The sequence below is a fragment of the Caloenas nicobarica genome, chromosome 19 (genome assembly GCF_036013445.1).
Source record: "Caloenas nicobarica isolate bCalNic1 chromosome 19, bCalNic1.hap1, whole genome shotgun sequence".
Lineage (NCBI taxonomy): Eukaryota > Metazoa > Chordata > Aves > Columbiformes > Columbidae > Caloenas > Caloenas nicobarica.
This window is the reverse complement of record NC_088263.1, coordinates 5,694,947-5,722,945: the sequence shown is the minus strand read 5'-3', so window position 1 is coordinate 5,722,945 and position 27,999 is coordinate 5,694,947. Positions and strand designations below refer to the sequence as shown.

Sequence of the window (27,999 nt, the reverse complement as noted above, 5' to 3'; positions counted from 1 at the left end):
AGAATCAGCAGCGTCCTCTGCACTCTGCCTCATCCATCCAGGCTCCAACCCAGACCATCAAATAGCCTTTAGTTTTTAGGAAAAGCTCCTAGACTTCAGGCTGCAGCTTGCGCGCAGGGAGGTGTCTCAGCACCGCTGCCTCCAGAGCAGGGAACCCAGCACTCGCTCGGAGGAAGAGCCACTTTGAATCACACCTATCTAGGTCCCTAAGTACAAGGTGTTTCAAAAAGGTGGACTCAACACGTTACAATTACACAAAAATTTGCAAACGAGTTATCAAGTTTTAGTAATACCTTTCTGTAGACGCTCTGTGTTCCCTCCACCTGCTGTACAGACTGTGAAGAGTTTTACTCATGGGCGGTTCGTGGTTGCAGAGATTTCAAATTTCATCCATCTTTTTGAAACACCCTGTACTTCACCAATCCCTCTGTGATGCTCAGCCCGTCCCATGTCTCCCTTGGTGGATCACATTGACAGCAGGTTGCCTGTCGGGACAAGGACTGGCTCTTACACAGCCCCGTCTCCAATGGGGCCTCTCAAAACAAGTGCATTGGAAATACTAAACTTCCCGTTGGCTCAAACAGCCCCCTCTGCTCCAGATCACACTGGCTACTTTCTTTGACAGCCCAGCTCAGTTTATGGTGCACATCTGGTGGAGTCCCCTTCAGTACAATAAAGCTCCCCTTTTATGGAAAGATTTGCCTGGTGAAAGAATGAAAGAGAAGGGGACGCAACGTGACTGAACGTGCTCGGCCTCCTTGGGTAAAGGGTTACGTGTGTTTATTTTATAGGAAGTGGAGTAAAGGACTATTGGGCAAGCACACACAAAAAAGCGTTTCATAATCTCAACCAGCCTAAAAATTGCTTTTTTATGGCCGGTTCCTTTCCTGCATACTTGGGACATCTGTGGAGCAATTGTTCCTCACGGGTGGGATTTCTGCATCCCCAGAGCTGCTGTAATAAGGTCGGCTTCAAGCTTTTAGCCGAGTCCTGGCGTTACCAGGCTCTGTAAGAAGAGGGAGTACAAGCAGGGATGCTGAGCACAGGAGCTGCATGGTGGCATCGCGGGGTTTCCCAGGGAGCTCTGCAGGCTCCGAGGGTGGCTGGGATGAAGATTGGGTGGATGGTTGGCTCTTGGTCCCACCAGCTGCAGGAGGAACTGCCTAGATCTGAGTTATGTCATGTGGGTATTCCTCAAGAGGAAGGGTAAACGTGGAAACCCATGGACTCATGTCTAACGCAAGAGGATTTCCTCTTGGAAGAGGAGGGGGTGGATTCCCCTGGGAGAGGTGGGCAGGACTAGTTGTTAATTTGAGCCATTCCCTGGCCTGGGAAATGGAGGATTTACAGGTGCTCTTTCCTGGCTATCAGTAATGACAGGCTGGTCCCTGACCTGCAAGGAAAATCAGGCTCTATTCTCCTTTTTTCAGTGCATGAACTGGGCACTGGGACAAGAGACACGGAGATGAATCAACAGCCCTCTCCTACACCTAATTCCTGTGATTAAGAGACTAATTGGAGTGGCTAAAGCACTCCGGGAGGAGGGGATCTGGAATGTGGTGGCTCAACAGTTCTCAGCAAGTTGGTAGGAGGGAAAAAAAACTCCTCTGTGGTTGGAAAAGCCCTTGCTCTGTCTGGAGGGGATGGAAAGAAGATCAGAGACTGTCGGTTTCAGCCATCCCCGAGCGACGGCAGCAGCGTAAGTGCTCGGTGGATCAAACGGGATGGGGCAGCTCGGGACCCGCAGCAGCTGCCCGCCTGCCTACGATTGAACTGCGTCCTCCACCTAGCGAACTCGGCATATTTGCGTGTTCCACAAACAGACTTTCCGGCATTTTTCTGCGTCTGTGACTCCACTCGTGACCCTGTGAACCTCCCTTTAAGTCAGCCGAAACAGTCTGTTTTCATTCTGCAATCTCCAAGGCACATTAATATTTAAAAGCCGTTGATAAGATGAAAGAAGAGCGATCGTTCTGGATGAATTAACGGAAGGGACCTTTGCTTGTCTGTGATGCTCTGGGAACTGGCATTCAGCTAACGTTGAGCACATCTTCTGAATGGGGCTTAGACAACTCACAAATTTAAAAGAAAACAAAACAAGTTATTTGGAAAAAAAAGTCTTTCTGACCTCCAGGATTCCTGTTCTTCCTGGTGGGCTGACTGGAAATAGCAATACAATCTAGAAGGTCTTCTACTTTGGGACTACTGATTCCACTGTGACCCACGGCTTAAGTTGACTGAAGGATGGGAAAAGTCCTGCAGAAGTATTCCTTGGGAATCTAATTCTTTCAGTTCACTGCATTTGTGACTCTTGTGTTGAATTCCCACAAAGGCTGGAGTGTGGCTGAGCTTGGCCTGCTCGTTAGAGTCGCTTGTGAAAATAACTTTTATGCTGCAAATATGACGAATGGGAACTTGAAGACTCATGCAGAGTGGGTTACTTCACACAAATCATTCCATCAAACGCCAAGAGCAGCACTGTGATTATGTGCGAATAACCAAGACAGCAAGAATTTCAGAGATGAATCAGTACTGCTCACATGCTAATTGAGGGAGAATCAACAAAGTCACACAGAAAATAATTTAGAATAATTAATACATCTGAGAACTTTTTCAATCCACGAGGGCATGTTTTACGAGTAGCGGAAAACACAGCACATACCCAACTGTTTGGTATTAAGTGCTACAAGAGCAGAGCAAAATAAACCTTATCAGCATCCAGCTGCTTAAATAGTCTCTGGAACCATCCTGACCCAATTCCCAGGAGACACATCCCATTCTTGGAAAGCCAGCAGGAGTCAGATGAAGACCGGAGAGAGGCCAAGAACTCGGGAGCCTCAGGACTTCTCTCCCTGCAGTGCTGGGGCCGGCTGGGGCAGCAGAAACCTGAGCTGTGGTGTCTGTCTGTCTGTCCCTCAGTGCGCCCAGACACCAGAGTGGAGAGTCTGGCACTTTTTGCAACAGTATTAATGTTCACTTCAGAAAAGGAAAGGTACTGAGCTTGGAGTACTTTAGAAGCTTACTTCTACAGGCTAGGGAGATGCAAACCAGGTGGTATCAGTTTGCTAACCTGCATCAGAGAATGAAATGTGGTGAAAAGGAGGGGACCAGCCTCTTTATGTATCTCAGAGCTCTATGCAACTGAGCACACGGCCTGCTCCTCTGAGGGTTTATGTGCACTCAAGTCTGCGGTGCCTCGTGGTGATACGTTCCTCTGTCTGTGGGCCCATGTCTCCCTGCTATGTTCATACAAAGCTCCATCCAGAGCACACTAGTCGCCAAGGTGATTCCTGCGGCTGCCACAGGCTTTACATCAGGCCCTGTGGTATGGACAACGTGCTCCAAACACCGCCTGCTCATCAGCAGCAACAGCCCTACCTTTTCTCTCTTGATTTTTCTTCTAGTCATATCCTAGAAAGCATTTATCAAGACCAAGGTGCAAGAAAAGCAACAGGTGGAGACAGAAAGCAAATGGCAACATGGTGACCTGGCAGTTACAGGGTGTTGAGTCAAGCACGGGAATTTGCAGCACGCTTGAGCAGGGCAGGGATGTACATTTGTTCTTCAGGAAGGACAAAACCAAAATGCTAGAAGCTGCCATCAAACTTAAAAGCTTCTTTCATCTCTAACTAGTATGATGCTCTAACTATTATGATGCAGTACAGGGTCCCGTCTACGGCAAGAGAAAGAGAGAAGGAGAGAAGCTCTCAACTTACTGGGTTCCCATCGATGCCTGGAGGTCCTCGTTCCCCAAAATCACCAGGAAAACCCTGAGGAGAGGAGGCAAACACAAGTATTCGTTATTGATGCACCCCGGTGTAAAGGTAACCAGCTTAAAAACCGCTTCCCCTGCACCCAGCGCAGCGTTTTGGTAGGCAGCAGCTCACAGAGAAACGCGGACCATCCATCTTCATCCAAACCATCCCTGCTCCACCAGCACAGCTGCCCAGCGAGCAGCTCCGCGAGGCCAAAAGCTGATTCACCGCTCTCTCCTGGGGCCAGTGAAGGGCAACCACAAGTACCGTTTAACTTATTAACTAACGGGAGCCTTGAGAGGAAGAATGAGTCAGGAGACAGGAAGGGCCACGCTGTGAAAAGCCCCATTGCTGAGGCTGCTGGACCTGGCATGTTCTTGTCTCACAGGCTACCTCCAGCCTTAATCAGCATTTTCTTAGCACCAGCTGTCAGCCCTGGGCATGCTTCATATGGCAGGTGAGGCTTCTGCAGCATCACGTAGAAAGACAACGTGAGTGAGCAGAGCAGAGAGAAGCGGTGGAAATAGGTGCTTCTGTCTTCGTTTTGGTTCACTCAAGTACTCCAATATGTCCAACAAGGAATACGCAGCCCTGAAGATTATGTCATGTAGTTTACACCTGAAATTATAATCCCGCATTTGGAAGATCAGATTCTGTATTGGAAGATAGAGTGCTTTCTATCCTCTTTCAGGAAGAAATATCCACCAGGCATGAGATACAACACAATCACGTTCTGGGCTAAGAGATCCCATCAGAAGGATGCTCCCGCTCCCTCCCTGCTCCCCTGTATACTACAAATACTGGTTACCTTGGAAAAGCAAACCTGAAGGAAGCAATACATGACAGCCAACAGCAACGCACCATCTGGAAACCCATCAGCACCACTGAAATTTGAAAGGATCCCAGCAGAGAGAACAGGAAAACTATACTGGGACTGCAGTCAAAGATGTCAACCAAGACCTCCCTTCACCTTTGAGGGTTTACAGCTCCTGGTCAACACAACCAGGTAAACAGATACTTAGTCAAACCTACAGTGAGAGATAGGAGACCTGTTTAAGACAACCAACATTTTGCCACCAAGGTCAGAGCCAGCATTTCACCTCTTTTGTACCAATTCCCTACAGCATTCAGTACACACTTCTGAATGGACAAAAGCTACCACTTGCTTGGACTCAATACTTCAATTTTATGGGCATCACTGTGCATGGGAAAGTTGTCTGACTCCTTCCAGCTGGGCACTACGTCCCTCAAGCCCGTGCACATGCCATGAAGCTGTGGTAAGCAACCACTGGAAACAGCCTCTTGCCCTCTAGAGACAAAGACGTCAAATATAAAAAGAAGGCGGGGATGAGTACGATTTTCTCTAATGAAAAAAAGGGGAAAAATAACTCTGCTACATGCTGAATCAATAAGATTGGAACAGGGATGTATAGGGAAAACTCATTGCTCAGGCAAGAAAAAAAAATAAAAGACTGTCTTGGAATATTCTGCTGTTTACAGTCGTACAACTTGCCAAGGAAAATATGAGTGTGCACAGACTGATACTGTACTTCTGCTGTTACAGATTTCAGTCACGGCCTTCAGCACCCCCACAGCTGCATCTTCCCTTTCTCAGAGGACAGAGCTGGGCACAGCGACCCATGGATGTCACTGAGCCGCCTGGCCCTGTGGCTGCTCGACTGCCTTCTGTCAAGCTAAGGTCTTGCCAATGTGGGAAGGTTTTACTACTCTGAATAGTACAATTAAATCGATATTGCTACGGCAGCATAATATCATCTAAAGGAATGCTTGCTCCAGATTAAGGGCATTTTCTGAATTCGGTTTAAATATCTTCCAACGTGATATAAACAATGCACTCCTCTGCCAAAGTGTCCAGATAAGGAACTACTCAAATTCATACTTCCCACTAATATCTTTTTGTGCCTCAGTTTCTAGTACTAACCTCACTGCTTGAAGATAAAGACATGGGAGATCTGAGGCACTTGGTAACAGAGTTAATAAAAATCTAGCTTTCACACAGCCTTTCCAACAGCAGATCTCCAAGTATTTAAAAAAGCAGATTATTCCCATTTTGAAGGCAGAGAGCCGAGTACCTGAGGTCACTTGGCCAATGCTGCCCAGTAAGAGATTTGACAATAAAAGCTGTTCACAGCACAACGTGGCTCCCCCCAGAGCAAGGATTTCTGTCCATCCTCAAGATGGGATGGAAAAGGGGCAAAGCGGCAGGAAACAGAGAAGAAAAAGCCCAGAATAGCGAGGGCTGGCATCAGCACTCAGCAGCAAAGCCTTGTCCTTGCCAACATCTGATTGTCCTTTAGATGCCACCTGCTCTGCTGGCACGAGCCCCCTCCCAGGTCCAGATCGCTGGGTGATGGGTGCTCCCCTGGTACTTTTTGGCCTGAGCTGCAAAACAAACCCAGAGGAGGAGACAAATGGAAAGAGCAGCTTCAATTCAACTAACCCCAGGCAGCCTAGCTCAATATTTGAGCTTGGCAACACAAGTTTGAACAGTCTTTCGCACATTACATGAGACCAAGGCTGGTGGCTGATGGCGTGAAGGAGGATATTTCAGCATCTGTACAGTCTCCAAAGACCCAAACCAGGTTGGGAAAGCTGTCCCACCAGCCCGGTGCACAGTAGGAAACAATCAATCTTTTAAGCCCCTAATGAAAAAGCAAGCGCTTTCTTTCCATGGGGTAAGCAAGAGCAATTTAAACCACAATAACAGTTCCAGTGACCACAGTGTCCTAATTCATGGGATCTCACATGTCTGTAAAAGCTACTTTTTTCAGTGCCCCCCCACCTCCTGCCTGAGCCTGAAGGACAGAGATGTTCCTCAGGAACAAAACCGGTGCTATTCAACAAAAACAAGCAGCCTAGGAATTACGAGCAGACTTTGTTACCCCGTTTGTTTCATCCCTGTAAGCAGCAGTTCCTCTCCTCTCCCGTGCGCTGCTCCAGCAGCCTGAGGAGCCCAAACCGAGGGAGAACACACGGGGCAGGAAGATCATTTTATGGCGCTGGCCGACAGGCAGGTTGCAACTGGCAGCCCATTGCAGGAGACTTGTGAAAAGGATTAACGAGCCCAGCACATTCAGAGTCTCTTGACCTTTCCAAAGTGAGTGCAGAGGGTGTTTTTGGTACAGAAAATTCACCATTTTTCAGAGTGCGGCTGTTTTTCCAGAAAGTCTAGTCCCTGGAAATTATGTTCAAGAATTGGGACAGTAAAGAAAACACTCCAGTGAAAAATATGGAGCCCATGCATCCTGCCTGCTCTGTGGGAGGGAGGGGACATGCAGAGAAGGACCAGGGACTGGGAAGGGATGGCAAACGGCAGCAGAGCTGGGAGGAAAATGCTCAAATAACAAGTTCTGTTGGCCGAGAGCCAGTGGGGTGCTCCTCCTCAGTGGCTGGAGTCAGGTATGACGAAACTTCTGGCTCTCTCTCACAGCTGGGAAATACAGAGACGAGGTGAAGAAAGAATGAAGAAAAAAAAAAAAAGTCCAGCTGAATGGATTTCACATTGTGTGAAGCAGAAGTTTAATGAAAGACGCAAGATGAAGCTTGAAGAGATGTTGGAGAAAAAGCATCCTAGCAGATAGTTTGCACTAAGCAGGATCCAGGTGCTTCTGTGCTCTCCTATCCTCACCCCAAGCAGAGCTTTATGGCGGTTGCAAAATTTGTCCTCACTGCACTTGGTGGAGCTGAGGAACCACTATTAGAGGGGAAACTGAGGCAGAGAGAGATGCGAACTGATTTATCCCAGGTAACACTGAGAAGTCTGAAGCTGACCCAGTGACCCAATCTCTAAGATCCTACAACAAAGCCTTAATTCCTGCTCATCCACCCTCCCTGCAAAGGGCGTCCTTTCATATGCCAAGAGACTCCTGCTGAGAACAACCAGTCCCAGACAGACACTGGAACCAGCTCCTCCTGCATCAGGGGTTTGCATCCCCCTCCACCTCCCCATCTTTTCTTCCTCTGCACAAACCAGAGCGGCCAAAGGGCTGCTCCCGGGCCGAGCAGATGCCACCTCTTCTTGTCCCCTGTCCCTGGAAGCAGCTGTCCCCAGGGATGCAGAGACGGGTGAGATGCGCCGGGTCCTTCGCTTCCCCAGGGCCTGTTCAGGTGTGCACATGTGGGTGGGTGTGTTGTATGTACACAACATCTGATTCCATTTAAAACGCTTTTCCTGACGGAGTAAGGGAGGCAAGTCTGGCAGCCGCTGCTCCGAGGAATCCTGGCAGGTCTTCACGCCAACAGAATCCTTCTCCAAAAATAGGATTTTGTTTTCCTGTTGGCTGGAGGTGAAACTGCTCAAAACCAACCAGCCCTCCTGTCTTGTCTGCGAAAGACTCTATTTGCCAGTTGGCTTCAACCAGGTGAATCTCTGCCCAGGAGCCTCCCCAGGGATGGAAATTGCAAGTAAAACAATTTAAATAAACAACAAAAAAAAGGTAGTGGTGGGGAAGCAGGGCTGAGAGAGAGAGAAGGCACTCACTGGAAAAAAAAAAAAGGAGAATAAAATAAACAAGTGTAGCTTATGTTGGCAGCTTACGGCTCTGAGAACGTTCTTGATGGGGAGAGCAGACGTGAGTCCCTCGCAGGTGGGTGTGGGGGGTGGCTGAGCCAGACCCAGCGTTGGTTCCCAGGGTGGCGAGAGGCACCCCAATCTATTCTAAAAATGTAGGTTAATAAAGAAAAATTATAGCAAAGAATTGACTTAGCTAACAGGAAAAACCCCTACTTCTTCAGCAATTTTTCAATTTGAATTCCAATATTTCTTTAAAATGTTTCTCGGTGTTTAGAGAGAAGTACAGCTCCATTCTTCCTCCTTTTTTTTGGTAGGTAGCAAGGCCTCAGTGACAAAAGAGACATGGCTGGAGCTTTAGCAGCCCATGTGAGCCATGATATTCAGGGCTGTAGGTGAGATGGGTGGATGCCTAAGTCATGTTTCTTATGAGAAAAGCCATATGGGCCACCTCTTTGCATCCACAGGGAGCCCATTCAATTTTTGCTCATTATTTGTTAAAGAAGAGGTACTTTGAAATGGTGTTACCAGTTTCCCAAATCTCAACTCGTGTGGTGCAGGAGACTCTTGCCTTGTTCACTCCAAGCGCAACGAAGGACCTCAGCTGCATCCAAAGCAGAGAAAGGACTGGAGCAATAAGAGAGGAGATGTTTATCATCTTAGTCCCTACAGAGAGGGGCAAAATTTATTTTTCTCAGTAATTTGCAGTTATGCCAGCCTTTCCAGACGCATGGCAAAACATGTTCCCTCATTGTTTGCACGGACAACAGCTGAGACTGTGTAACTTGGCAAAGCCCCACGCACTTACTTTCACCACTAAGTTATCTCGGCCATATATCAAAAGGTTGGGGGAAGCTGTAAAATGAAATCTCCCTAAGCCAAAGGTAGCCCTGCTTTTGCTATCTTGTGTCTCTCACAAGGTAATATCTTTTCATATGAGGCAACAGCCTTCCCAATCTGGAGGGGAGTGCAAAGTTATCACATGCATCTCTAACAACTTATCAGATGCAGCAAAAAATAATATATTGAGGCTTGGTGTTCACTGGAGGCAGGAGTTAAGACATTAACTTTATAAGTTAACATGGAAGAAGACAGCAGGCGTGAAAAATAGCCTGGCAAGAAGGCGCCGGTGCGTTACAAGCCGAGAGGTGGCAAGGGGGACCCCGACCGTGGTCATCTCGTAGAAAACGCATGCCAGATTCGGCAGCTTGCCACCGCGATGATGCTCACAACAAGTCCTGAGGCCACGTTCGGGCGGCTGCCAGATCACAGCTGGCTCTCACAACCTCCACGTTGTGGCTGATAGGCAAAGGGACGGGAGACTTCTGGACTATGCACTCATCCTTAATACTTAAAATCCACATACCACTTTATGGCAGCTCTTCCTTGACATCTAAGTGGTAATCTTTGGCTTTTACAGGCTAAGTTTCAGCTACTGAGCTCAAAAGAGAATCGAGTATATTACCCCTGTCTTGCACACAGCACAGAACAGCCACACGACCTGTCTGAAGCTGCAGACCATGGGGAGAAAGCAGGTCCCGAATCCTCCTCCTCCTCCTGTGCAGGCACCGAGCACCGCAGCATCTCCCCACCTTGCCTTGGCAAACTCCAACCGTTCTCACAGACAGAGGTGTCAGCATTCCTGGCCACACATCCTGGGTACAATCCAACCGATGGACCCTTGGGGCCAGGGCTTTTCTTTCACGAGGTGTTTGCATGGTACCTGACACAGTGATGCTCCAAGCGTTCAACTGAGGTCCGGGTATGGGACCAGCAGTCCTCAGACAAACCCAAGAATTAATAACTATGTCTTGGAACTAAGCCTTGCTCCTTCCTTTCTATCCCTTTTAAAATAATTCTACTAATAAAACGTTGTAAGCAAAAGCCAGGCATAAGATAGCACAGCTGGTGCAGTACTGATACTCTACATGAAAAAAGATATATAAGCACCTATCAGTAATGAAGACGAACAAAACAAAGAGCTCAAAGCTCTTTGGATACATCTCCTGAAAGTTTCCTTTTAAGTCTATTTCTCTAACAGTGCTTGAGAACTTCTGAAAATATGACACTCTATTTGAAGTTTAATATAACCTGCAGTGCAGGCATCTCTGATCGTAGCTACACATCTCCCACAGCGGAAGAAAAGCGCACATCCCTACTTGTACCTCCTCTTCCTGCAGGTCACCTCCTTCAGTGACAGCACATCTCCTTTCTAAAGATGAACTAGGGCTGATATATCACCTATCTGTGCCAAGACAGAAGGTAACAACAGCTTCTCTCATTCCTTCCCCCCGCACGGTGCGGACCACAGTCCTCACAGCAATGGGGCCTTTTTTATCCTCTTTTTTTTTTTTCTTTTGCCAGCTGCTCAACCGAATGCCATGAAAATTCACAACATCACAATAAAAAGCCATTCCTTTCAGCCACTGCATTGGCAAGACTGAAGTTTAAGCAACCAGCTGCTTCAGCTCCCGGCCTCCAGCATAACCCCTAAACCAGGCAGCAGATCCGAGACGCACAGACTCCTGTTATTTCAGCCTCCCTAGTGCATTGTACTTTAATCCCAATTCTCTCCCTAGCCCACTCCCACCTTTCTCCTTGCCCAAGAGCTCACCATGGCCCATACGTTACAAATGCATTCGCCTCCTATGTTGCGGATGCGCTGCAGGGAGAGCGGAGCGGGAGGTGGAGCCGGCTGTTTCCACGACAGATTCACCATGTCCCTCACAGCTCTGCAAAACTTAACTTCCCTGGAAGGGTTTCAAGATCTGACTCATATCCAGTTCTTCTATTTTAATCATTCCCTCTTACATCACCCTCAGAGGCCCACGGTGTCACATGCAAACTTCTCCTGCCCCCGGCTCAGCATTTAACCTGCAGCCGTCTCTCATCCCTAACAAAACTAGGTAGACAAATAGATTTGATACCAACTCCTTCCCTACTTCCCAGAGCATTTACCACCTTTGGAAACCCTATTAGCCACAATCCAAGAGCTCTCCATTGCAGTGACAACACTGAATGAGAACAGTAGCAGTAGCCACGCTAGCAAACCTAAAGCTGCGTGGGGATGTGAGCAACGAGAAAAATCCCTTGCAAACACTGCAAACCAGTTGGGAGACAGCCCAGGCCAGGAGATAAGTGTCAGTTGGTTCCTATTTTCCGTTCTCCCAGTCACTTCCCGAATAACGCTGGATGTCACTTAATCTTTTTGTTCACGCTCCGTATTACGAATCATCAGCATCAGTTCATTCAAGATTTCTTATTAAACTTGATATCATGTAATGGGAACGGAGCCAAAACTCTCTGAAAGAGCCGAGTAGAACAAAGGTGCTCAGGCACAGCTGTTTAATCCCTTCTCTAGACCCCAGCCTAAATGCCTCCACGGTTGAGAGATTCCCCGCTGATCTCTGGGGAGCCCCATGTTTGTAACAGTGACCGCCAGACACAAGCCCTTGCCTGGAAGATGCCAAACTCGAGCCAAACAAGAGCTGGAACGCCTGGAGCCTCCAGCGTGCTCCGTGCAGGGACAGAGAGCAGAATCTCTGCACCTAACGACTGTTGCTTTGTTTGTTTTGCTCTGGTCAATGAGTCACTGTTACATATACTGCTCTCTGCAATTATTCATCGCAGAGGTTTCTGGTGTAACCAGCAGTTTACAAAACTGAAAAATCTGGTACAGATTTCCACTGCCTCCAAGCCCAAAATTTGTTTGAGCTTCCCCCACCCCAGAGAGAGGGGAACAGCCAGCCAGGGTGAATGTGGCACTGTTGGGATGTTTGTGAGGCTTTCACTGGGAGAACAGCAGCAAGCTGGAGGCGTGGGACTCCTGGAAAGCACGCGTTTGCGTGCAAGGGTGACAAGGGGAAAACACTGGATTTTTCCGTGTGTGGGCGAGTGGACATTTATAAGGAGCCTGTGAGCACAATGATGTCAAGAGAGTGAGAGAAATTCAGGCTAACACGAAGAACAAGGTGTAAAGGCAATGAGACACACCAGAGCATGAACATGCCTGATCTCTCTGCTAACTCCCGGAGCAAAAAAACTTGACAGATTTTGGCAAAGGAAGCAGGCAGAATTGCTTGGAAGCAGGCTGATGTGGAAAAGGCTTTCCTTTCTGTCCTTTCCCTGTTTCTTCTGCGCATTTCGGTACTTTTCTCACCTGCTTTTATTTTGCTTTTTGCTACAGTCACCATAAATCCTTTCTTCTATGCAGCTCTCAGAGTTTCCACCTTGTATTCAGCCCTACCTGCAAACACCTCTTCCAAGCCTCAAATCTACCTGGTCTCCTCACTCCTCAAACGTCTCTTCATCTGATCTGCTTTAACTCTCTACCACCACCAAAGACAAAAATGTTTCTATACAAAAGTACACGTTTGTTAATGCAAATCAGGATGGTACAAGGGTTGGAGAGAATTGCAGTAAAAAGAGTCAAATGCAATGGGACTAGGGGGAGCACAGAGCAGTAAATGCAACAGAGTGCGCACAGACACCTGGGATGCTGCAATCACAGTGGGAATTACAAAAAGCATTCAGGGAAGAGGCTGGACAGAGGGCAAGATGTTGCAGAAGAGAATCTGAGAAGTGTAGGATCCAAGGGAGCATGGAGACAGTGCAAAAAAAAAAAAAAAAAAAAAAGAACAAAAATGCCTGTGAAGTGGGCAGGGCATGAAAGAAAGGAAAGGAACAATATTTTTATGTTCAGTTTTCTTCCTGCTTGAGAAAAGAGACATGGAAAGGTTTGTTTGATCTCCCCATTTAGTTCCCATCAGAAGATATGTAGGGACCCAGCCAAAAGCCAGATGTTTTGGTTCCAGTTTCATTCAACAAGGTCTGCATAATAGACGAGGAAAAACTTTACCGGCCTACCCATCTTGCCCCTCTTCCCGGGAACTCCAGGGATCCCCTGCAAGGAAAACACACAGAGAAAAAAAAAGAAAATAATAGGTCTGGTTGAGAAAGCAAACAGCCAACCAACAATACAAAACAACACTAGGAGAGAAAGGGGAACGCAAAACAGGCTAATGACTGCGGCATTGTTCAGGAATCAAAATGTCAGCTACTTGCGAGAGCAGAAGACAATTAATTAACCTTCACCCGCTAACTACGGCCCTCCCCGAGGACACACGCAGGCAGCATCCACACCCAGGGCAACTGGCTGGGGCTGTGCTTAGCAGGAGCAGTCATTAAGCTACTGGTCTGGAACCGAACGAAGGCCACCGCCAAGGCACTCGCTGGAGAACTTGTGTTTATGTTTCTTATTTAGTTATACGAGCATTAAATCAGCGACTCTAGAGCGCAGGGTTGTCCCCTCCCGGGCAGGCACACACACACACGCTCACTCCCACACGCTCCCGGGGCCTCTCTTGTTTCTGGAGTTTGGGTTTGAGGGAGGAAAAGTTGGAATAAAACAGTCTTCATCTTACAATGACCTTCCTTAGGAGCTCTTGCAGTAGGAAGAGGGGGTCCTTGAGTGGGTACAGATCAGGAAGGTGGGGGGACATGGGGGAGAAGAGCGAAAAAGCAAGGGAGGTCCTGCAAAGCTCTGAATGTGTGGGTTTGGAGAAGGCACGATGAAAAGGATGGGGGAAGGGGGGACACATGGGAACAGCAGCCACAGCTGCCCGTCCACAGGCCCCAGTCTTGACTGCCCAACTCGATGCAACTGGAAGGAAAGACATCATCGGAAAGTCCCCGGCACTGTCACTTCCAACAGCCAGGCTCCTTCCAGACACTTCCAGTTGGACACCCAAAATGCTGGGACACTGTTGATGGGATGTCACTCCTGTGGGAATGGGGAAATTCCATGTACGTTCTCCCCCCCGCCCCATCCCACTAAGACGAACTAGTGAGGTGGGGAGGAAGGCAGGTTTTTAAGTGAAGGAAAATATAGAAAAACTCCTCTCTATGCAACAGTGAGGTCTGATGACTCTGCCTGAAGCCTGGGCTTTCCTGAGCTGAATGACAACATCATACAGGGACACAGGTCTTCACGCAAGGGTAGAAACAGGCTAAAGAAAGCTTGGCTAAACATCAGGCATGCTTGCCTCTTGAGAAGGTTACAACAGGCTCTGAAGAACTGCATTCAAGTGACACACCGAGGTTTTTGTCACAAAATACTCACTCGTTCTCCATCAGCCCCCGGTAGCCCAAATAATCCTGGGAGACCAATATATCCCTGAAGAAAAGAGGAAACAAGTAGTAAAGATACATTTCTCCATTAGCAACCAGTCAGTCTGTGTTTCCTGAACAGCAGAGCATCCTCCAGCGTTGGTCAATGGCAGCCGTGAAGAAATAAACCTTGAGGCAAGTGTATATGCCCATGGACTGCATGGTGCTGGCTTCCACGATGTAGTCCAAGGGCACATACCCTCACACCAGGGATCATGAGGACTCCAGGCAGCAAGAAGCCAGCAAGAAGAAACCTTACCTGGGCTGGCTCTGAGTGTACCTGGGGGAAATGGAGCTTGGTTCAAGGTTAGCAAGAGTGATGGCAAAAGGAATCCACATGCCTGCACCTCCTTTCGTCTCTCCAAAGGCTCTTTCCCTGCCTCTGGCGCTCATTCCCAACCGTGTTGTGAAAACATCCTGTTGTACCAAGCCCTTTCTGCTTGTCTTATGTCACATGGGGGTCACACGCTGCAGCCCCTTCTCACGCAAACACCTTCTCCTGGCACGTGGGGCTGCCGACCACGCCGCTGCCGAGAGAGGAGCAGATCAGTCACGGTTCTGCCTAAACCCTTTCCCTGCAAACTCAGTTGTATCACCAAGAAGACCTTTTGCAAACACTTTGTCAGTCCAAGCAGCGGGGGTGGGCTGAGTGTGACATTTTCAGGCTCTTAGGGTTGGTGCACAAGGCTCAACTTTACATAGATACAGATCCTCTGACATCCAACTGTAAATAAACCTCCTTTGAACCAAGATGTTTCTCATAAAATCTGCTCCTTTCAAACAAAATCTGCTCCTTTCACACTCATCGGCAGGCGTCGCATTTTCAAGTAGGCGACGTTTCTCTGCAGCCTTGGGATCCTGCTAAGACAGGACACAAACGCCGCGTTTCCCTTCCCTTGCAACAATTGAAGCCTTGTGTTTAATCCTCTTTGCTCAGCAGTTAGCACAAAGTCACCTTGTGTGCTGGTCCTTTGCAAAGGACTAATTTGTGCCAAACATGCAGAATCAAGAGGAAGTGAATTTCAGCAGGGAGCCCCCTCAGTGGCACCTCGCTGTTACCAGAGCCAAGTGTTAACACTGATTTTCTATCATCTTTCTTTCTCCATCATCGCTAAGTCCCTTACTGTTGACCCCAACAAATATTTTCACCAGTCCACTGCTCCCTTTAGGTTGTCTTTCCGTTAGGGATGACACCTAGGCCGGGAAATACAGCCATGTTAAAATGATGATGTCTGTGCCTCCTGAACGCCAAGACAAACCATGTAACTCCTGAACCACTTCCTGCAGAAGGACAAAAAAACATAGAGGTGGGGGATGGAGAAGAGCCCACAGTTGGCTCCCTCAATCCACAAAATGCAGGTATCTCACCTTGAAATCCAATTCTGACTGAGAAATGGCTTTCTTGGGTAGCTACAAATATTTCAGTCCTGAGCGCTCAGGGGTGCAAAGTGAAAAATCATTTTCTAGTTTTACATTCTGCCCATCTCCTGCATGATAATTACATGAGGTCCTGGTTAGGCCAGTGAAACAGATGCACCAGAGGAAACTTTATCACTCGCAGAAGTGAGGTGAGCAAGCTGCACTATCTCAGATCTTCCTTCAGGACATGGAACATGCCATTTCCTTCCCAGCTCCGGAATACAGCTGGCTACAGGGTCAGCATTTGTTTATTCCTTGCAGTTTTCCTAGTGATGAAAGCCAGCTGGTTGAATTTACTGCATATAGAAAACGTATCACATGTCAGAGAAAGGGGGATTTTATTGGCTCAGAATCTCATTGTGAGTTTATAATTGCAGGAAAAGAACAAAATGTGATTAATGAGAGTCTTAATTGGTTAAAAAAAAATCCTTTGCAGGGAGAATGAATCCCCAGCAATTAAATTTGGTGAGCAAAACCAGGCAGAACAGAGATATTAATGTTTGTATTTGCACGTGGCTTCAAGATGCTGGCTTGCTATTCTGCATAGTGATATAAATCACTCCCAACCTCAGCACTATACCCAAAAGAGCCCATATTCAGCATGGTCAAAGACCACTGAACCACACTTATTGAAACTAAAGAGGCCTTTGGGAGATGAGGCTTGCAGAAACTTCAGAATTTGGTCTTTGGTAGGAATTTGTATGCCATTCTTTCCTGCAATGTGAGCTTTGAAGGAGTTGATGTATCACGAGCACTATTGGTGAACTTTGATCTTGGTACGTTATGTGTTTAATTTAAAAAAATTTAGCAGTGCTTCAATAAACAAGCGATGAGCAGTTTAAATCCCCTGAATCCAATGAATAAAAACAATCAGTCTCAGACTGGCAAAATTAAGCATAAAGTTTCTTGAGAAGCCTTTGGCAAAAACAAACAAGAGCAAAGACAAACGAGAGGCTGCTTACCCGACTGCCTTTTGGACCAGCTTCCCCTATGGGGCCAGGTAAACCCTAGAACAGAAGGGAAAAAACAAAGACAAATGTGGACAGGCTTTAATTTAACCTAACGAGCAGTGCCAAACCCCCAGCACCGTCCCCGCGTGGTTCTGCTTTCAGCACCGACTCCAAAGCGTATCTACAAAGGAGAAAAAAGGGCAAAATGATACAAATAACAAATCTCCCATTGTTGGGGAGCTGGGACTCTGCAGAACCTGAGACTGCTGCACACAGTGAGCTTTCCCCAGGGCTGAAGGAGAGATTTCTGATCATGAAGACCAAAAAGACGAAGGCAGCGGGGAGCACAGAGGGCACGTTACACTTGGGATGTGATGGACAGTGATGCTCTGTACCCGACAGCCCTTGATTTGTTTTCCTGTCTTGCTCAAGACATGCACCGCAAATAACAAATGTATTTCAATACCTGTTTAGGGAACACAGGCAGTGAGAAATCCTTTCTAATTTCTACAGCCTAGAAAGTCACTTAGTGCAGGTTCTGCAACATCTCTAACCCTTTGCAGCATCAACAGCTATAGAAAGAACTGAAAACGCATTCCCAATTCTACTTCTATGCTTATTGCTACTCACTTGAAGTACTGTGAAACAGAACCCTCTAAAAATGCGTAATGAATTCTTAAATTTATTGTCTTCTAGCAAGTTTCCAGGTCAATTGTTTTTCTGGTTCCAAGTGTTGTTAGGCTTTTTTGGAAGAGAGGGAGAAAAAACCCGAATGCTAAGTCCATATTTTCTTTAGCTGGCGGCGCACACTCAGCCTGGGATCTGAAAGTCAGGTTGTGCTCTTTCCTGCCTCACGCATCATTGCCAAAGGTTTCAGCCATGGGGTGAAGGTAACAATTCTGCCTGTGATGCGCAAATCAAACCAGAGCCACGCACTGTCTCCCACAGTACTGCGGAGCCAGCGCAGCTGACAGGAGTAACAAGCAGTAAAATCTCAGTAAAGCAAACAGTTCTGATGCTGGATACACACAGCGTTCAGATATGCTGAAAAAAGCTGCCTTTTAAAAAAAAAAAAAAAAAAAAAAATCACTTTCCTTACCCAAACTACATTTTAAGAAACCACTTTTGTTCTTCGTATGTCAAGCGCAAAGATTTCACTCTGCTTATCTGATGGGCAGTGCACTGCTGTGAATTGGGAACCAGCATTCATTAACCTTGTATGAGCAATACAGCTCGGACTGCTTGGTATTAATCACCTAACACACATTCCCACCTAGGAGATGCTTTGGCATGCAAGTCTCTAAGAGCCTTTCAGAGTATAAATGGGACATTTAGTCAGGTGCATAAAACTCTCAGCCAGTCCCACCACCTGCACTCTCCAGCCTGCATCTGTATATTCCACCCCAAATTTGCTAAGTGAGGTACCAATTTCATTTCAAATTTGAAAGAGTCAGAGGCAGGGGGAATGCAGAGTTGTTCTGTGTATCTAGCTCACATTTAGTCTAAAAACGTACATATCTTGGTAAAAACTCACATATGAACTCATGATAAGTCTGAAATGCTCATGGCAAATATTTGGGTGTTAGCTGTATACTAAAATATAAATGTGGGGGAATCCAACATTAATGTGTTCGTTTAAGAAAACCACGACAAAATCATTTCCCTGTAAAAGGTTACAGGGCCAGGACTTCTGCCCTCCACAGATTCCAATTGTTCAGCATCTTACATAAGTAAGACAATAAAGTGTCCAATTTTGATCCATTTTCCTTTGCACGCTACTCAATTCCTAAAGCTTTGTGCAATTTTTTCAGAATGAAAACAGACTATGGTCCATGTATAATTTTATATGTACGTACACAATTACACTAGTGAATAATACTAATGAGAGTTCATCTAAATATTTTATTTTGATAACATGCCTTCTTCTGCCTCCAATTTCTAACGTGTTCAACATTAAATGGAAAACGTGCCTAAAAGTGAAGGGTTAGCAGCTTGCAGGTATGTTCCTTTGCTATTTTGGGTGGTGTGTTTTTACTTCCCTCCCCCCCTTGTTATACTGAAGCAAAAATATGTCAGATTTTTCTATAGAAATTCAGGTTTTATCGATCATAGGCATAAAATACTTTCTGACAACCTTAGTGTCCTCCAGAGTTGAAAGGCTGTCTCATTAATACAATATCTTGGAGAGGGAAGAAGGAAAATATTCAGACGTATTCTAGAGGTCTACGCTGCCTTTACAGGGGCACATATTTAGCAGGGCACATATTCAGCTACCTGCACACCCAAATCCCTAGTCTGTGCACAGCACGATGAGATTTACTGCACCTGCCTGCCAGGATAACCTTTGGCACCTGGACTCCCGGCTGGTCCTCGTTCGCCCTTTGGAAAGAAAAAAGAAAAGCACAGAAGTTAAGGTCATCACACTTGGGAAGCATTTTTAGCTGCTTCATTCTTTGAGCTGGGGGCAAAATGAGGGTGGAACGGATTAACCTGATGCAAATTTAGAAAATATTGAGGGTAGACAGTGGAATAAGCTAATGAGAGGTGAAAACACACCAAGTCAATAGGATCCATGCATTAAGCAAGTGTTGCTATTTCCCCTTCCATCTGCAGCGAAAGAGCAGATAGTTTGAAACAAGAAGGCTAAGAGAAGGTGTAAGGCTGCATCTATATCTGGCATATGGAACCGTTTTACTGGTGCGGAAGCACTGCCAAAATTCTTCCAAACTAAATGGATTCATGTATAATATCCTTTAACATCATTGCTAACAGGGCCTGCTATTCATTGCCTTTTTTTTTTTCTGAATTGCAAACATCAGACTTAACCAAATAAAGAGAAGGGGAGAAAAGGGGAAGAGGAGGAATGGGCTTTGGGAGAGGAACTACATGTTAGTACTTAATATGATGTGGTTTGTAAACTCCAGGTGAAATTAATGTAAAGGAAAAAAATAAAAGGAGAGTAGGGTAAGCTGGTATTTCTCGAACCACATAAACTTAACATGGCTGAGCAATAAAAATTAAAAATTAAATTTAGAAAGTTCAGGGCAGTCTCCTTGCAGGAACGTGCTGGTGCTCGGTTGGTACGTGCAGAGCTGCCGGTGGGATGGGAGGTCACTGTGCATCCCCCGTGTGCACCGAGCAGCCTGTACAGCATCCAAACAGGCATCAGGGTCAGCAAATCCATCCTTCTTCTAAAGGTGAAGTGTTGGAAACTAGGAAAACTCACCTGGTCTCCGGGGTGACCTGGTGGTCCAGGGTAGCCTTTATATCCCTGTTGAAATAGGATGCAATAAATGAGTAAGAAGGAAAAAACAAACAAACAAACAAACAAATAATCTGGTTTTGGTTTGAATTGCTCTTTGTAGGTGGGAGTAAAGTTCTGAAGAGAAGCAGGTCTTTAGATATGGGATAGCACTACACAATCACGCAAACTTTTAACATGGTGCTTTGTGCTTGCATCACCCAAAGCTGCACATGCCGGGGTCTGGCCCGGTGGTTACTCAGGAAGGATTTGCTCCATGAACAGACTTAGAGTTGTACCTACACCTTTAGCAAAGCTGTCCCTAATCCTTAGGAAACCACAGGCTTGTAGGGTGAAATGTTGGCTTTGGGCAAGTTGGGGAACTATGCAATGTGAGTCACTCGCATTTCAGAGCACTCACTTTCGCTTTAGAACTTGAAATGCCGTAGGAAACACCAAAATAACAATTTACTGTCAAGGGAAACTTCAGTTTTGTTTCTATCTTGAATTTGTCTATCTTCCAGCTTTTCTAATCTAATTATTACCAGGTATGACAAGATCCAGAGTCCTTCATCATGAAGCTACCTAAAGCAGTGAGTGAGCTGTCTCTTAACCTGCTCTCTGCTGAATTAATTAGAATGAGTTTCTTAATCCAACTTGCTAGCTGGCAAGTGTTGAAGGCTTCAAATCATTCTCACAGGTCTTTCATAAACCTGTTTCAGTTTTTCAGTATTTATTTTGAGATGCAGACACTGGAGCAGGACAAAGCTAGCCTGTTCACCTGCAGACTGATCAGTATGTATTTTAAGAGAGTTTGCTTTCTCCAGGATTTACACAGAGCTCTCTTCAAACACTGAGTAAATTCTGCAAGTGACAGGCAGTTCGGATTTTTTTTTTCCCCTGTCTCCTTTATTATCTTGCTTCAGCTATTTAAAACAAACTCTTTTCCATCATGTGGAGTCAGAGCAGATTAGAATATTAAATTCAGTTACAGAGATGACTGTTTAGCTGTGCTACTAGAAAGATTAAAAAAAAAAGACAGAAAATTTAAGTTGAAACAAATGGAGAGAGAAAACAAACAAGAAACCATCCTTGCACAAATACTACAGAAGTTACAAAATTCTTTCAGGGTGGCTTACAACTGCCAAGTGTAGCTCAGTCCCTGTCCCCAGCCAGAGCTCCTGGCACATGTCACCCATCTGCAAACCCACTGGGGAGCATCCCCCCTGCTCTGGAAGCCACAGCCAGACCCCGGTTTGGCTGAGAACTTGGCCTTTTACTTCATTCACCAGATGAGCCCAGGCCTGTTTCTGGCTTTCAGGTCCACACCTCTGCTTAATGGATTTTTTATTCTTCCCACGGGCTATTCTAGACCTGCAGCCTAAGTCTTTGCTGGCGGAGGTATGCAATGCGCTCAGCCATGCTGGCTACTACCCGCTCCCCTTTGCATTCCTTCTTGCTTATTATTTCAGATATTTTGGCCTGGAAGAAAATGTTGATTCCCTCTTCGCAGATTCTCTTTTGCTTGACCTTGTTGATGTACCATGGCCCACGCTCGTTTGACTACGCTGCACCCCCTGAGAAGGTGATGCCTGACCTCAAAGACCATTTTGCTACCAGCTAACCCTTACTTGAACCATCTAGAAGGTCCTTTTCCAAAGTCTGTCCATGCATTTCAGCCAGCGGTTCCTCACTGGAAGTGCCTCAGCAGCTCTTGGAGAAGGACCGCAGACAGGGCTCCCTGCCCCTCTCCAGGAATCTGCCCCATGAGATCCTCTCTTCTTCTCTCCCTGGCTCCAAGACAGATGCTCAGCATCAGCAGAAAGGAGGGAGGATGCTCCACCCTGGTCAGGCGTCTGGCCTGAAGGTGAAGATGCTTTGCAAAGGTCCAGACCCACCCCGGTGTGGACGGCTCTGTATTGGTACCACCCGTCCCTGGAACATGGATGTGCAGGGCATTGTGCAGATGGAGAGCATCTGCTCCGAGAGCTGCCAACAGAAACAGCCCTGGGTTCAGCATCTCCAGATGTGCCCTGGGATTTAGCTTGGACTCCACAAGTTTCCCTCTGGGGCTTCTGCCCAGCTCCTCCAGCCACAGCCTGGAGCGGGAGATACCTTTGTCTCCAGACAGCTGGAGCACCTACTTCCATGGATACAAACACTTAGAGATGTTTTGCTCCCTTCAGTGATAAAAAAAGAGATGCCCAGCTTGGCTGCTCCAAACCATTCTGCTCAGACCGGGGTCCTGCAGGACACATGTCTCAAGCCTGTGCTGTCCATCCAGTGCAGGTGGTGAGACGACAATCCCTTGAGATGCTCAAAGCACATCCTGAGCTAACGTCTGCACCATGCATTGCATTGCGGTCTCTATAATGGTAAGTGAATGGCACGTAAGTTAAATATATAGACATTCTACTACTGTTGCATCCTGTTAAATATCCTCCTCACTATATATAATGAGCTCTGGGAAGCTTTGAACATGTGTTTCTTTATAGTATACTGCAGTTATTTCTGTCTCGGGTTAATTATAACGAGGCGAAAACAGAAAAGCTTGTGTACGCTAAAGCTGGCTGCAATGTAAAACTATTTACCTGCTAAAATCCTCTTCAAATAGCACTAAAATGACAGGGCAGAGGGTATGAAAACAACTGCATTTGCTCTTTTATCCAAACTCTTCCTGATGATTACAGGGTGCTCAACACAAAGGGCTGTGATTTAGAAAGGAAATTGCACTCCAGTGAAGGATTTACTCATCTGTGATGATATTTATAATCCACACTCTCTTCACTAAAAAGGATCATCCTGCACTTTGACAAGAAATGTGAAGAGCCCAGCAAATGGGATCTGTAGGACAGGGTGTGTTTTGAAGCTCTGACCAATTCCTAGCTCTGCCTTTGCTTGAGTAACTTCAGTGAAGCTTTTTCCTCTCTCACCGCTGTCTTCTACAATCTCGTACTTTGCTACAACCATTTTCTCCTCCACAGTGGGTGATGCTGGGAGCAATGGTGCAGAGCTCTGCTGAGACGTGTCTGCAGGGCAACTGTACCTGCAGTCCCCAACACAGAGCCAAAGCCACCTCGTAGGCACTCGAGGGAAGGGCAGAGGGGACAGCCAAGTCCTGCCACCATTCCCCAGAACTGCTGGTCAGCAAGAGCAACATTTGCTCTGCGTGGAGAGGATGAGATTATATCTGCCACTTGAAAGGCACTTTCATATACTCGTAGATGGGTGCAAGCAAAATCATAGAATCGCGGAATAGTTTGGGTTGGAAGGCACCCTCAAAGCTCCCCCAGTGCCCCCCCTGCCATGAGCAGGGACATCTGCACCAGCTCAGGTTGCTCAGAGCCCCGTCCAGCCTGGCCTGGGATGTCTCCAGGGATGGTTCAGCCACCACCTCTCTGGCCAACCTGGGCCAGGCTCTCACCAACTGTGGTGGGAGCCGCGCTACCCAAACCCACGTGCTGCTTGGTTGTAGCTTGAGCTCATGCTGCTGAGCCAGTTGTTTCATTTAGTGGGAAAAGTATTTTTGTTTCTCCTGGTGAAATATTTTGCCTATTTGAAAGTTTCTACATGGTGTTTTCAGATCAAAGCCCTCAGAACTCTTTTCACAGTCTCTCCATGGAGTGAGCAGGAGGAACATCCATTTCCAAGGCGTTGCTGTTTTCTGGTAGCCAGGATGTGTTGCCCACCTTCAGCCAAACACCAGCATATTTTCACTGGGAGAATGCCAGCAGGGAATCCAGATAAAAAAAGATTTTTTTTCCAAACATTTCTCCAGCAGCTGTAAATTTTTTCTTAATGCAGGATGCTAATAAAAGCCAGGTTACACCAAAACCACTGCCAGACTACTGCTACTGGGAGGTGGTTTTTTTAAGCTGCACCAAAGGAAAAAATGTCAGCATCCAAGTCGCTCCTTACTTGAAGAAACAGAAGCATATTCCTGCCATTGCCTTGTCCTGGGGGAGCTGAAATCAGATGTGAAGGCCAGGTACTGGACGCAGGAATGTTTGTTCAATCTCCTATTTCTTCTCCACTTTTTCCACTATGAGTCCTCGCACTCCCGACATTGCATTTTGCTGATCATAACCACAAGGTTTTGTTTTATGAGCTGTTATACCAAGAAAATGGTATTCTTTGCACCCTATTTGTTAGAGCTTGTTTGTGACAGCAGAAGATCAGTCACTAATCACTCTGCTGCTCCTACCTCCGCACAGCACCCCAAGCGTGACCAGCCTTGGAAGCAGAAAAACGAACCCAGCCCCTGCTCTTGGCAATTTGATTCTAATATAAAGCGTACAACAAACAGTCATGGAGATGGAGGGTTTCCTTCAGCCTCCTCCCCACCTTCTTTCTCTCCCTAGAGCCCTACAGCATACCTGAGTGGGTGTTTGTGTGCAGTTAATTGGCCTGAGGAACAGTAGATCTTCAATGGCCCATTGACTGGTGAAGTGATTGAAACATGGTGCTAATCTTAACTGTTCAGCTTTTATGTCGGTATTGGCTTGCTGGGAAGGGGAGTCATGTCCACTGAGCTCAGCTATCAAACAGCACTTGGCCTTGTTGAACACCATGAGGTTCGCACAGGCCCACCTCTCAAGCCTGTCAGGGTCTCTCTGGATGGATCCCTTTTCTCCAGTGTGTCGACCACACCACACAGCTTGGTGTCGTCAGCAAACTTGCTGAGGGTGCACTCGATCCCACTGTCCGTGTTGCCGACAAAGACGTTAAACAGCACCGGTCCCAACATCAACCCTTGAGGACACCACGCATCACTGGTCTCCGCCTGGACATTGAGCCATTGACCACAACACTTCAAGTGCGACAACCCAGCCAATTCTTTGTCCCCCAAGTGGTCCATCCATCAAATCCACGTCTCTCCAATTTCAAGACAAGGGTGCCATCCAGGACAGTGTCAAATGCTTTGCACAAGTCCAGGTAGATGACTTCAGTTGCCCTTCCCTTATCCACCAGTGCTGTAACTCCACTGTAGGAGGCCACCCAGTTTGTCAGGCATGACTTGCCTTTAGTGAAGCCATGTTGGCTGTCACCAATCACCTCCTTATGTTCCAGGAGGATCTGCTCCATGATCTTGCTGGGCACAGCCATTTAAAAATAAAACCAGCAATCTAGTCCACTAGAAAAGAACATACTCCTACCTTTCTCCCAGGTGGTCCAGGGAACCCAGTCAAACCAGGTAAGCCCACGTCTCCCTGTAGGAAGCAAACAAGTTGCATTAGTTTTCAGCAATGTTTTCCCTATACCTAGCATACTGTTACTGAAATTATTAGCACCCAGCTATCGATATTTCTGATTCTAATTGCAACTCTTCAAAAACTGACCAGATAATAAGTGTAGACTTAGACATCATCTCTGTTAACTAGCTAATATAAATAATAAACCCAGCTAATTAATGGCAGCTGCTGCTAGTCCAGCTTTTTGCCAGCAGAATGAATGCTTTATTTTTTTTCAATGATCTCATTCAGTCACATGCTTCCATCTCCTTTTGATAGGCATTTAAATCACCAAAGCAAGGAAATTTTAGCTTTTAAATGCAACACGAACAACAGGTACCTCCTGCCAAATCCTGTGATAGTGCTCAGACTCCGCTACTGCACTGGCTCAGCCCACGGCTGCAGTTCAGATGGTGCTGATGGTGTAATTATTTAACCCACCTGGGATAATTATTTAACCTGCCTATATGACATGGATTGAACCTTTGCAGGCAGTTGGTGGGAGGTTTTTTCCATGGCCTGTACTTCTGAAAAGTGACTGCATGACATCCCAGCTGGCAGACCCAAGCCATTATAGGAATGCAGAAGCGCTTTGCTGTGAGACCTCTCTAACACCCAATCCATCTGTACAAGCCCGTTTTGGCCTCTTCTGACCAGGTTCACAAAGCCCTTTAGAGCCTCTAACACTGCGCTGTGCCTGCTTACTGAAAATATGTTTGGACTATCTAGCTTGAAAATTAGGCATCGCTCCAAACTCCTGCTGGAAACTTCTTGTTTCTATTACTGCTAACAGGAATAAAGCCTTGTTAACATGAGCTAAAAGTGATCTGGATCTCTCCCTTTCTTGCACTGAGCATGCTTGCAAGAAAACAGTTCCAGACTCCGCGGGCGGATGATTTCCATGTAATGCCATTAGGATGCAGCGCACCAGAAATTTCAAAAGGCATCTCATGCTGTTAAGTTAAAAGCATCGTTTCAGACTCAGCCTTCTCAATGTTTTCTAGCGTCACCCTTCATCTTGCACTGGTGTGGCTCTCTGTGCTTCATGGAGGCATCTGGTTTCAAATGAAGGGCCTAAGTTCTCAATGGCTGATGCTTTCTATTAGCTGTGCAGTTATAGCAAGGCTTATGAAGAAAGGAAGAGAACCAGGCTTCTTGCCCTGGGCACGAGTTATGAAACATCGTGCAGGCACCACTGAAAGAACTAATTGAGGCAGATGTTGTGGAGCCCCGGTTGCTCTCCTACTCATTTCTAGACTTCTGTGAAGCCTCGTTGCCTCAGTAAAAATCGCTCAGCTGTGAAACAGCAAAAAAGGGAGTTGTAATTTATTGACAAGAATTAGCAGAACTCCGATCCTTAACAGTTGCTATATCCAGAAACCAGCCACACTTCCCAGCTGTGTTGATTTGAGCAGAGGGTGGTGGAAAGGCCTGTGGTTATCACACAGCAGGGTCCATGCCTTGCGCGGGCTGTGGTCTCAGAAGTGTCCCTTTCTCCATCAGCAGGACAGGGAGATCTGCTGCGGGAAGCCTATGTGACATGAGGCAAAGCACCGTTTCACCGCTCCTCGGCAAGAACATCCTTGCCTTTGCCTTCAAAAAGCTTATTCCATATCCTGGGACTGCCTCTTTCCACAGCTGCCTGCCCAGGGCTGGCGAGATGCGGCTCTATCTCGTATGCGCTGGTTTAAATACCCAGCTTAAGTAGCCACGTGCTTGCAGCAGCAGGGACATAAGTTTGGGCTGCATATTGTGCATAAAATGGATAAACATTTGGACAACAAAAAGCTGTGGCAGCAGGCACTTCAGTGCACTCTGGGCAATACCTGAGCTAACTCTTTTTAGTCCAGAATCTGGGGTCTAAGTCTTAATTTTTGGTCCTAAGTCTACTGGAGCAGCAGTGGTATGAACTCACTCCACATGTATGCACAAGGCTTTAATCGCGCTGCGGTTTGATGTCTGTGCACCCTGGGCAGCATCTCACCTTCTGTCCATTGCGAGCTTTTCCAGGTGACAACCCGGGGTCGCCTTTCTGACCCTGAAATGAAAAACTTCAGTGAATGACACAGTCCAAGAACCCAGGCTACAGATGTAGCTGTGCTTCCACCTGGCCTCCAAATTGAAAAAACCTTTTGTTTTATCTCTGTCTCGCCCTGACATCCCACATATATTAAAGTCCCTGGGTATGGCTGTTTTGCTGGAGCTGGTTTTGGTGAGTGATTGCTGCTGCTAAAGCATCGAGTTTTAAATAGTATTTGACAGTATTAAATTGACTAAAGAAAGGATGACTGGAAGAAGGCAATGTCAGGACTTTCGATACTTATTAGACTAGACAGCTGTGATTTCTTCCTTGTCTACAACTATCATCACAAAAATAATTACCAAGCCTATTACTGTGCCTAAACCATCCAACTTGGGAAATGCTGTTGCTTTTTTAACTGTGTGGAACAGATGAAACTGCAGAGAAAGTTAAGCTAATTAGACACTACCAACAGCCAGAGCAATTGTGAGGCTTTCAGGTGGTAGAAAAAATAGGCACACTTTCTCTTATGTGGCATCATTCCTTATTTTCCTTTTTAACAACCACGATGAGAGAAGTTACAATTTGAGACTGTGATCTTCCGATGAACACAGGCTGGAATTTCAGCAGCATTTGAACAACTAATTCTAGTATTCCTTTGAAAATCCCAGCTCAAATTCTGAA

The 27,999-nt window shown here is 46.6% G+C and overlaps 1 protein-coding gene across 1 annotated transcript in view; it reads right to left on the bottom strand.

Annotated features, from left to right (window-relative positions):
- COL27A1 (collagen type XXVII alpha 1 chain) overlaps nucleotides 1–27,999 on the bottom strand; it is a 147,303-nt gene that overhangs the window by 84,066 nt on the left and 35,238 nt on the right. Inside the window, exons 6-13 of the mRNA XM_065648239.1 lie at nucleotides 27,280–27,333; nucleotides 25,221–25,274; nucleotides 20,050–20,094; nucleotides 19,149–19,202; nucleotides 16,836–16,880; nucleotides 14,408–14,461; nucleotides 13,145–13,189; nucleotides 3,717–3,770 (exon numbers count right to left, since the gene is read on the bottom strand). Coding sequence (XP_065504311.1) covers nucleotides 3,717–3,770; nucleotides 13,145–13,189; nucleotides 14,408–14,461; nucleotides 16,836–16,880; nucleotides 19,149–19,202; nucleotides 20,050–20,094; nucleotides 25,221–25,274; nucleotides 27,280–27,333 — 405 coding nt within the window. The remainder of the gene's footprint in view (nucleotides 1–3,716; nucleotides 3,771–13,144; nucleotides 13,190–14,407; nucleotides 14,462–16,835; nucleotides 16,881–19,148; nucleotides 19,203–20,049; nucleotides 20,095–25,220; nucleotides 25,275–27,279; nucleotides 27,334–27,999) is intronic.